Below are 11,015 nucleotides of genomic sequence, written 5' to 3'. Positions count from 1 at the left end.
CTTATACATAATGTGGCATTAGCTCACTAAATTATAATAATCATGAGAACTATCTATGACACACACTATTTGTTTCTCAACGAATGTGATTGAAGATAAACACGAAAAGTGTGGAAATACTTCCCCTGCAATAAATTTGGAGTACTTTTGAAGTTTGCCATCCCCACTCTTGAATGTGGTAGCTACTAGCCCACTAGTATGGTGCCCATGTAAGCTCGAAAGCTCTAATCTTGCATGCAAAACTTGATTAGAAAATTAAAAAAAAAGTATTTTAAGTATTTATAGGCAAGAAGAAGGCTTTACCGTGTGGAACTATAATAATATGAAATTGGAGGGAGATTGGGAGGGAAGCTTTGAGAGGTGGAAGAATGGTAGGTGTTCGGGTGAGATTAGGTTTGGGGAAATCAGCACAGTAATTTTAGTTCTTGTTATTCTCAGCCTCACACCTAAATTTGGGGAGCTTTCTCTGCAACTACAATCCAATCTTTCTTTTTGCATTTTTAGTCTTTTTTTTTACTCCAAGATTTTGATTCATGGGTTGCTGTCAAATTTAGTACTAGATTCCTAATCAATGGTTCAAGTTAGCCAATCCCACTTCTTTTGATTTTTTTTTAGGGAATTTCTTCATATTTTTGGGTATTTTTTGGGATAAACTTAGCTGGGTTTCTGTCTAAATTTAATGAGTGGGTTGTAGAATAGATAGAATTTTAGTCTGAGGATTGTGAGCAAACCATTTTTGTTTCTATTTTCTCTGTTTTTCTTCCTTTTTATCCACATTTTTGCATTTCTGCTTTCAGTCTCAATCCTTTTTGTTATTTTTGCCAGCTTGTGTGTTATGAAAGCAATGCCTTTCACCTGTTAGAGGATAAAAGCGAATAAGGCTTTGTTTGTGTTTCGACCTTCATCTTGAACACCTTTGAGGTACTTTGCCTTCAACCCCCATGTTCTTTTATCCGCAGATTATGAATGTTTGGAGAAAAGAATGTTCTTTTATTTTTGGAATTGTTGTTTTAGTTACGTGATTAACTTAATTGATTCGAGTGGATTGACATAGTATCGTTGCCTCATTTGATTGAATTAAGGTTAAGGCATTACTGTTGTGTTTTGTGTTACCCTTGCAATTGTTGTCTTAGTTAGTGTTTGAGAGTTTTTGTGGACGGATGCAACTTGTAAACCAAAGCCAAACCCATCCAATAGAAAACCAGGCTTTTTGACAAACCAATGTTGCAGGACGAAGGTGTCAATAAGCCATGTCTGAGCTGCAATAAGAATTTTCGATGCAATCAATATATGACTACGGGACAGGTAAAGCCGCTAGCTAACAGCCTAACACAACGCTTCTGAGAATGTCATAATAAAGTGATGTTTCTGGGTTGCCAACTGATTTGGATTCTAGGATAGAGAGAAGGTGCTACAATTTGGTTCTCTTGTGTTTGTTATCAATATAAGGCTGGTCTGGTGTGATAATAGATATTAGTTGGTAGCGAGAAGGTCCGAGGATGTTTCTTCATTAGAGGATTCCAACTTTGGTTGGTGAAAATGTGCTGAAAGTGTGCAATGCTGCAATGCAAACTAACGAAACTAATGCATGTGCTGATTGCGAAAAAGTGCTAAAAGTTGGGGTGCTTCTCAATGCACTGTAATTGTAAAATCTAACTTGCTGATGCTGTGAAGTGTTTAGATGTTGATTACATTAGCACCTTATAATTTCGTATTATAACATCACTAACTGTTTTATTTATGCTGACAACGTGGGCAGGCACAGCAAAAGATGCATTGTGCCCTTCCAAGGACCACCAGTGATACTGATGTCCAGAAAATTTCAGACAGAAGAAGAGATTTGTTATTATGGAAACAACGAAAAAGTTCTAGAACATCTTTGGAGGTAATATATGTCTATTTTACAAATCAATTTTGATGTACTTCACTTCTCGGCTATGACTTGAAACAATTATCTGACCAGTCTTCTGCGGGTTACCTTGCTCAGGATTGTGAAGTGCCTTCTGTCACATGGAGGAACTCTGATCGTAGGTAAAATTGTTTCGGTTTCCATTGCCCAATTGCTTTGTTTCTCACGGCTATATGGTGAAACCAATCCACTAAATTGAGTTTGTATATGCTTTGATGGTTTTGCGTATTACTTAATCATCATAAATACATTTAATACATAACATAATGCGCGTCAGCGTTTGTTAGACATCGCTAAGATTATCATAGCTTTTGTACCTTTTATTTTCTGGTCCTCTCCTGTTATAGCTGGGTAATGACTTTTTATTTGACATTTCAGGTGTGGTATCTTTACATTCCTTTCCCTTAAACCTGATGAACAATGGAGAATCGTAGCACTACCATCACAATGTCCGTACAATATAAATCAGCCGGTATCTGATACTCCGGTGAATATGGATAGTCTACATCTGCTTTACCCGCCTCCATTGAACCCATTCAAGGTTACTCGACACAGGGTTCAGAAAGTACTTCCTCTTGACGCCACTTATTCTGTCAATTCATTTACAAGTAGAAGGTTCACTGGTTCAAGTGTGCGACACCAACCTCGAAATAAGACCTTGACAAATAAAGCTACTAAGTGGAATGGAGTTCCTAGGAAATCTTTTCACAAGTCAATAACCAGCAGTGATTCCGCAAGTGCCATCCCAAATGGTTCTAATGCTATTAACTCATCAAATATGAGTATCGGCAACCAAAAAATAGACAACACCACAAAAAGAAGTTCGAGAAAGAAGAATAGAAAGAAGGGAAAACAGAACAAGAAGTTTTCATGCAACATTAGCTCTAATGAATCGGAAGTGCTGTCTGAGGAATATCCCAATGGAAGTTCAGCTTCTAAAACCTGTGGTAACAATGATGGGGACAGACCATTGTCTTCTTCAACTGCACCAGATACTTCATTGCCAGATGATGGGGCCAAGAATTCTGAAACGTCAAATACATGCACCTCTTCAAGTGATGAGGCGGGTATATCGTCTGTCGGTAATTTTGAAAATCAGGTTCTGCTCAAAGACTCTGGATTTCCCATCTTCAACGGTGTGGAAGGTATTCATCCACAGACAAGCTGTCGCAATGATATGTATACCAAAGGTTACTATGACATCCATGACTCATTCATTTTGGATTCAGTTTCATTTGGTTCATACAGTGATGATAGTACTAATGCTGGTCATGATGAAAAACATGCTGAGACTGAAATTCACGAAATATATATTTCTGAACCGCCAAGTTTGAGTTCAAGAAAGGGATATTTCTCTTGTCAAAGCTCGTTAAATGATGCCGTGGACTCCTACAACCACACTGAGGGAACAAGGCATGGTATTCAGGGTCGTAGCAACAGTGACGTGCAACTCATTGCACTTAACAAGAGAAGTAAACAAAACAAAGTAGCACCTCGAAATTCAAATGTCTCTAAATTTGGAAGTTCTGGAAATCTGCATGCTCGTACAGGGAAGGAAAGCAATCAGTCTGTCTGGCAAAAGGTCCAGAGGAATGATTCCGGCGACTGCACTGGTGAGTTGAAGAAAGCAAGTTCTGTTTACTCACGTTATGATCTCCCTCTGAGAGAGTCTTATTTTCTTAAAAGAACCTGTAATGCTGCTGATGTAAATGCCTTTCCAAAGAGTGGGGATAGAAAACAGCAAAAAGATAAGGTTTCAAAGAAATTGAAAAGAAAGAGTGATCCGGCTTTGAAACAAGAATACAATTGTTATTCTAGGAAGGGGTCTCATGCCAGCATGTCCGGCTTAGATGGTTGTGTGAAGGATAGGATAGAACAGAATGATATATCAGATCAGGCGAAGGACAACAAAGGATTAGATCTTGCTTCAAGATCTTGTTCTCCACCTAGCTGTCTGAGCGCTGGATTTCAGAGCAGCAAAGTAGAATGCATGACTTCTGAATCAGTTCCCAGCATGCAACTCTGTCCAAATGAAATGGCTCATCTTGAAAGTGTTGGTAATAGTGTCTCTCACATGAAGTATCAAAGTGTAAGAAATGAGAGTAGCACAATGCAGTCTCCAGTTTACCTTCCTCATCTACATTGTAATACAGCAAGTCAAGAAGTACAGAAAGAAACCTCTCTTGCGGAAAGCAGGCAAAACTATAGTACTTCTGGATCTTTTACGCACAAATGGATGCCAATTGGGTTGAAGAATCCCGGATTGACAAACTCTACTAGATCTGGCAGTTCATCACTTGAACATTCTGATGAGGCAGCTTCTAGGAGATGGACTCTTAAAGACACTGCTAAAGGGTACGCGGCTTTCAATACTCAAAATCCTGTTTCTGATGTTGCAGTTGTGTGCCCAGGTCAAAGTTCTGGAGACTTAACTTGTTCTTCCAACGGATTCGAGGGAAGGCTTCCAAAACCAAGTACAACTAAGGAACTGATCAATAACAAGCTCAATGCAGCTAACTACATCAAAAACTCTGACGTACCTAGAGATGTAAATGCATTTGAAGCTGATTCAAACAGAATACTAGAAGCAGTAAATAATGCTTGTAGGGCACAACTGGCATCCGAAGCTATTCAAATGGCCACTGGTCGCCCCATTGCTGAATTTGAAAGACTTCTTTATCATTCATCCCCGGCTATTCATCAGTCACCCAATTCTGTAAGTTGTCATACTTGCTGCTCAAGGAACCAGGTTGATCAGGTTGGGGGTGTGCCATTGTGCAGACATGAGACACCTGACATCAGTTTAGGAAGCCTATGGCAGTGGTATGAGAAATATGGTAGCTATGGTCTGGAAATAAGGGCCGAGGAACTTGGAGATTCAAAGAGATTGGGTGCTGATCGCTTTGCATTTCGTGCTTATTTTGTCCCTTATTTGTCAGGAATTCAGTTATTCAAGAATGGAAATGCTGATTATGCAGATGCTAACAATAGGTTTCCTGGTTCTGATGCGCCAAGCGCAAGCCTGGATAGTGACACATCCAAAAATTCCTCTAGCATTGGTAGTCTTCCACTATTTTCATTACTTCTTCCTCAGCCTGATCATAAGGAAGATGCGGTCACTCCACCGCTTGTAAATCAACAGTGTATTTCAGAACAATCTTCTGCTTCTGCCAGAGATGTATCTGTTCGATTAACTGACACAACAGGGTCCGGTGATTTAGAGCTACTGTTTGAATATTTTGAATCAGAACAACCTCAGGTTAGACGACCTTTATATGACAAGTAAGTATCCTTTTATATTTTTTTACTAAAGTTGTCATTTAAAACGATGTTGTATTTACTTTGTAGCTTGTCATAGATCCTAAGGAACTTTATGTATTTGTTGAAGATCTTATATCTGTTGCCCTTCATTTCAGGATAAAAGAGCTGGTACAAGGTGATGGACTGTCACATTCTAAAGCTTATGGAGATCCAACAAATCTAAACTCTAAAAATCTAAATGATCTGCATCCCAGATCCTGGTTAGTAATAAAACTGGCTTCAATCTCTTTAAAATGTAAAATATGTATTCGTAATCGACCGTTTTTAGTTTCACAAAACGAAGCAAAATTATTAGTAATACAACTGATGCCGAGCAAATTCTAACTAGTACATAACTTTCAAGTGCCATCTGAATTTTCAGGTACTCAGTGGCATGGTATCCAATTTACCGGATACCTGATGGTAACTTACGTGCAGCATTTCTGACTTACCATTCACTCGGTCATTTGGTCCATAGAAGTACCAAATTTGAGTCTCATAAATTGGATACTTGTATTGTATCTCCAGTTGTGGGTCTGCAAAGCTACAATGCTCAGGTAGTCATGGCTAATAGTGCATAGATGCACAAATATTGCGCAGCTGTGGCATATAGTTGAGGCATATTGTAAAAGTTGCTGCGCTTATTAATTAATATATATTGTGTCGCGTGTGCACAGGCTGAATGCTGGTTCAAGTTAAGGCCCTCAGCACCGAGGCAGACAACAGTAACACCATGGGGCTTAAACCCTTGTGGAGTACTAGAAGAGCGTTTGAGGACACTTGAGGAGACAGCATCGCTTATGGCAAGAGCTGTTGTGAGCAAGGGAAGTACGACATCTGTAAACAGGCATCCGGACTATGAGTTCTTCCTCTCTCGGCGACGCTGGAGGACTTCTTAAAGTCTTAACTAATTCATTTTAACAACTGGTACAACTCGTTGAGTAGTCTTCCAAATTAAGCATATTTAACATTAGATAGGGAGAAAGAGTTACCTTACCACCCGTTTCCTGACCTTGTGTTTTTTTGCTTACACTGGTTTGACCCCCCATAAATATGTATTCTGTATATATAGCTTTCCTCTCTGTTTTTGTGTTTCAGGTTACGCAAATGTGTGTACATAATTTTCCTCATAGCATTATTCTGTAAATAGTGCTGGGTTTGAAGATTGGACGCAGTTACTAATACAACGATTCTTTGATATAACCTTTCATTTCATGGTGCTTATATATTTGAGCGGTTCACCTATAATTCGGCTATAGATTTGTATTATATTTGAGTATGTACATATACACATACGCCTTTCTACCGAGAGGTTGGGGAGAGAAGGGGAGAGTATTGGAGAAAAGCCCCCAGCCAAGCAGAAGATCTGAGCAGCCACCAGACTCGAGGATCCGTGCCTCGAGATGATGACTGACGCCCAAAGACAACACACACAAGTCCAGAGCACCTCTATTAAAATTGACCATGAAAACACAAATTTATACAACTTGCCGACTTGATCACGACTGACAACCCCTCAGATTCCCAGATCCTTCCTATATTCTGCTCTGTCCAAAGTTGCAAACTGGAATATATAGCCGAGATAATGAGAATCGAGTACCAAAAGCAACACTCGCAACTTGGTAGTTTCAGCTGTCGAACCCAACATCTACTCCGCGCATACCAACCATGCTCCTCCCCCATCGACATTTTTGACAATGCCTATCAAATATAAGCAGAGCAAAATGATTGAGGCTAGTTAGGGTGAAGTGGCTGGTGTGTTACAACCGAACCACGTAAAATGTTCGCCTAGTTTGTGCTCGAAAAATGATCGAGTCGACCTCAACATGGAGAGCCTCGTTTTGGTTGACATGGTAGTATGAATAGCCAAGTTTAAGTGTATTTGTAAATGACTTGGTCCGCTTCAATTTCATGTAATTGGTTGATAGACTTTGTTATTAGCTACGGAGGTATATTCAATTGAGAATTTGAGAGATTTTAAAAGATTTTAAAAGATTTGTGGATGCTTAAAATGCATTACGAAATCTCTCCAATTCCCTATAATTCCTCAACTTTCTCAAATTTTTTAAAATCAATTTTTAATTGAATACACCTGGAATTTTATAAATTTATTTAAAATCTTAATTGAATACACCCAGATTTCTAAAGATTTTAATAAACTATCTTAAAATTCTAATTGAATACATTTTGAATTTCAGAGAATCACTTAAAATCCTAATTGAATACCCCTAGATTCATTAAAAGAATCAAAATCACTCAAAATCCCAATTGAATACACCCCCAAGTTAAAAGAGAAAACTTGTTCTTAGCTAGCTAGGAGAAACTTCTTATCGTTTGGAGGTTTCAGCCGAGATGAATGAACAAGGAGAGTAGTGGCGTGACCAGACCCATTATTTTCAAGGGAAAATTGGAGGGTCAGAGCTCCAAGTCTCAATGGTGGCGTCTCCGGTCTGAGCTGAGATGGTTAGCAGCGGGCCACATTAATAGTGCTGCATGCTTCGTCGTCCTTTTCCTTTTTGTATATTCTGATCAGACCCAAACGAATGGCTCAGACGACATACTAATAAGGTGGTGGTGGTGGGTATTGGTAGTATGCTGACCCAAAGAGAAATTTAGGTGCCCTGATCAATTTTGGGGCGAGGTGGATTGGAGGAACACATTTGCTTGTTTGAAGTGGATTGGAGAAGCAGATTGTTTGTTGTTTTGGACGAGTCGAGCAGATCATTTTGTTTGAGGTGTCGAATGATTTTATCATGATCTCTGTGTTACAATAAGTTTAAACTCTCTTTTGTGTTTGATGGTTGGTAGGAAGAGCACAAGTGGTTTGACAGAGCATAAATTTTCTAGGCCCAGCAGATTAATTAGTTTTCGATAAGACTTGTGGCTGCAACTTTTGGTGGTCGGTTTCGGCTCGGATATGCTGCTGGAACCAATTTTTTTCTTCTCTTTTGGTTGATACGGTGTTCTTATGGCAATAAGGTGAGGTTCGTTCATTTGTTGCCTTTTTGCTCTTATCGAAGGTGGTCATGATAATTTTGTTGAATCGAATGATATATTATATTTATTTATGTTCATTTTTCGATTGTTCAAACTGCAAGTAAGACCTCGACCCACAAAGAAAACCTTCCAAGTAAGAGATTTAGGGATAAATAACACACATCACTGTTGTATTAAAATTATGCTCAAAACATCCCTCGGAGTCGGAAGGAGACTGGCTATATAGGAAGATTGGTACATCATTACATGGGCAAATCTAACCATGATCTTCTTATTTATTTAATATTAGATTTCATATAATTTGTGAGTCGATTTGATCAACTGTTATTGTACCAAAACTGTTTCTGAAGATAATCAACCACATTATTGTCCAACTGGAATGCCTTGGTCAAAACATCAGGGTTGATGGGAGGTTTGGATCCGAAGACTGCATTCGCAATGGTGATCACTCCCGGGTTCTGGCTGCCGAAAGCGGCGATGGCCAAAGCATTGGTTTTTCCGACATTGAGTTGGAAGTGAATGAGACCGATTGGGAATACAAACACATCTCCCTTGTTCAACACTTTGGTGAACAGCCGATTGCCGTCGCCATTAATATTGGATGTGACAAATCCGACGTAGAGTGAGCCTTCTAAGACTATGAAGATCTCCGTGGCACGAGGGTGAGTGTGAGGCGGATTGACGCCATTTGGTGCGAAGTCTACGCGAGCAAAGGATATGCCGAGAGTGTTGAGTCCGGGTATAACATCCACGTTCGCTGCCGTAACAATTGAACCGACCGGATTCGATGTGTTTCCGGCGTACCGGAGCTTGTCAGAGAAGAAATCGTTTGCTGATGCAAGATTTGGGTCCTTGCAGAACTTCCCGTTCACAAACACTGCTCGCAATGATACACACAAGCAATTAAATCTTTTTTATGTACGTAGGTGTTGTACATGCATGGATGATGAGCCATCAGCCTCATCATCCATGCAAAATCATATAGTTAGGGTTTAGGCCTTGCTATTTCCTACGTACTCTGTACTGAATGGAATCTTAATTATAGATATTGTTTTTACATAATTAAAACATATAAGTATACGTACCAGCATAATCGGTGTTATTAATTGCTACGCAAAAGTCCTGAAGAGGATCGGGATCAGAGGCAGAGGCAAGGAGGGTAGCAAATGCTAATACTGACAGGGCAGCAGCAGTTACAGGGAAATGAACTCCTTTCATCGCTAGCTATAGTGTATAGGGGATTAGCAAGGACGTGGAACTTGTATTTAACTAGATGATCTGATGATGAGTTGGTTCGAGATGGATGAAAATTATGCATGGGGACACTTCTGTATTTATAGATTAGCAAGAGAGACTGACGATGAACTGGTCTTGGATTTTCCCTGTGGATAATCAAAGCAGGTAAAGACTTGTATTATAATTTTTAGAAGCATCTAGAGATTTGATCACGACTGATAACCTCTCGGATTAAAATTTAATATTAATTTGTACCAATTCCTTTCACAATAAGCCACTGACCATACCAAAAGGAACCCAATAAACAAACAATAATAAGGTAAAAGGCCCATGCAAAATGACTTGATCACGACTGATAACCCCTCAGATTCCTAGATCCTTCCTATATTATGCTCTATCCAAAGTTGCAAACTAGAATATATAGCCGAGATAATGAGAACCGAGAACCAAAAGCAACACTCGCAACTTGGTAGTTTTAGCTGTCGAATCCAACATCTGCTCGGCACATACCAACCATGCTCCTACCCCATCGCCATTTTTGACAATGCCTTTCAAATATAAGGCAGAGCAAAATGATTGAGCCTAGTTAGGGTGAAGTGGCTGGTGTGTTACAACCGAACCACGTAAAATGTTCGCCTAGTTTGTGCTCGAAAAATGATCGAGTCGACCTCATCATGGATGGCCTCGTTTTGGTTGACATGGTAGTATGAATAGCCAAGTTTATGTGTATTTGTAAATGATTTGGTCCGCTTCAATTTCATGTACGTAATTGGTTAATAGACTTTGTTATTAGCTAGGAGGCGTATTTGACTTATTCTGCTATTCTACTTGAACAAAATTAAAGAGAGAAAACTTGTTCTTAGCTAGCTAGGAGAAACTTCTTATCGTTTGGAGGTTTCAGCCAAGACGAATGAACAAGGAGAGTAGTGGCGTGACCCGACCCATTTATTTCAAGGGAAAATTGGAGGATCAGAGCCCCAAATCTCAATGGTGGCGTCTCCGGTCTGAGCTGAGATGGTTAGTAGCCGGCCACATTTATAGTGCTGCATGCTTTGTCGTCCTTATTCTTTTTGTATTTTCTGATCAGACCGAAATGAATGGCTCAGACGACATACTAATTAGGTGGTGGTGGTGAGTATTGGTAGTATGTTGACCACAATGCATTAAGAGGCAGGGCGTGGCCGAGACATCCAATGGATAGTCCAGTTTAGGAGCAAGGCGAAGCCTCACGTAAATTAAAATTTTAGTAAGTTTTTTGTTTTTTGTTTTATTTTTATTAATTAGAGATATGTTAGGATTACATGTGAGTGATGCTTTATAAAAAAAACAGCAAAATTTGGTTGTGTGAAATTACATTTCTGCCTCATATTTCTTATTGTTCTTTTTTAATTAGAGGGTTAAACTGGTAATTTCATAGGATTTTGGTTGACAATCAATGTTTTATTAATTAGTAGAGATTATACATATAAGTATATTTATAACAATATAATACTTTGTAAAAACAAATATAACTATAACTAAATCAAAGATAATATCATCTTCTTTATTACTAAGTCTAGTTGTACTTGGAAAC

The 11,015-nt window shown here is 39.1% G+C and overlaps 2 protein-coding genes across 4 annotated transcripts; one reads left to right on the top strand and one right to left on the bottom strand.

The window, feature by feature from the left end:
• On the top strand, positions 1–6,419 carry LOC103941352. 3 transcript variants are annotated; one of them, XM_009351544.3, is made up of 8 exons: positions 1–209; positions 826–921; positions 1,760–1,885; positions 1,988–2,031; positions 2,288–5,191; positions 5,326–5,430; positions 5,592–5,766; positions 5,887–6,419. In XM_009351544.3, exons 3-8 carry the CDS (start codon positions 1,772–1,774, stop codon positions 6,106–6,108), a joined length of 3,564 nt encoding a protein of 1,187 aa, XP_009349819.2. In that variant the 5' UTR covers positions 1–209; positions 826–921; positions 1,760–1,771; the 3' UTR covers positions 6,109–6,419. The 3 variants fall into 3 exon arrangements, 2 of the variants coding, with proteins under 2 accessions (XP_009349819.2, XP_048444012.1); XM_048588055.1 differs by lacking the exon at positions 1–209 and adding an exon at positions 317–371; XR_007259759.1 differs by lacking the exons at positions 1–209; positions 5,887–6,419 and having other exon boundaries at positions 240–921; positions 2,288–5,168; positions 5,592–5,732.
• A 1,936-nt stretch (positions 6,420–8,355) lies between these two features.
• Positions 8,356–9,485, bottom strand: LOC103933808 (germin-like protein subfamily 1 member 17). The gene is made up of 2 exons (XM_009343490.3): positions 9,292–9,485; positions 8,356–9,083 (listed from the first exon to the last, which is right to left on the bottom strand). Exons 1-2 carry the CDS (start codon positions 9,422–9,424, stop codon positions 8,524–8,526), a joined length of 693 nt encoding a protein of 230 aa, XP_009341765.1. The 5' UTR covers positions 9,425–9,485; the 3' UTR covers positions 8,356–8,523.
• Positions 9,486–11,015: the final 1,530 nt, after the last annotated feature.

The sequence above is a fragment of a genome, unplaced genomic scaffold (genome assembly GCF_019419815.1).
Source record: "Pyrus x bretschneideri cultivar Hongxiangsu unplaced genomic scaffold, Pyrus_bretschneideri_v1 Contig27, whole genome shotgun sequence".
Taxonomy (NCBI): Eukaryota; Viridiplantae; Streptophyta; class Magnoliopsida; order Rosales; family Rosaceae; genus Pyrus; species Pyrus x bretschneideri.
This window is presented reverse-complemented; position numbering and strand designations above follow the sequence as displayed.

What these genes read in the sequence shown, in the direction of transcription:
- LOC103941352 (XM_009351544.3), top strand. Translation starts at nt 1,772, where the DNA reads ATGCATTGTGCCCTTCCAAGGACCACCAGTGATACTGATGTCCAGAAA. An exon ending in GTTCTAGAACATCTTTGGAG is followed by an intron (nt 1,886 to 1,987) that starts GTAATATATGTC and finishes TACCTTGCTCAG; the next exon opens with GATTGTGAAGTGCCTTCTGT. An exon ending in TGCAAAGCTACAATGCTCAG is followed by an intron (nt 5,767 to 5,886) that starts GTAGTCATGGCT and finishes GCGTGTGCACAG; the next exon opens with GCTGAATGCTGGTTCAAGTT.
- LOC103933808 (XM_009343490.3), bottom strand. Translation starts at nt 9,424, where the DNA reads ATGAAAGGAGTTCATTTCCCTGTAACTGCTGCTGCCCTGTCAGTATTA. An exon ending in TAATAACACCGATTATGCTG is followed by an intron (nt 9,084 to 9,291) that starts GTACGTATACTT and finishes CATTGCGAGCAG; the next exon opens with TGTTTGTGAACGGGAAGTTC.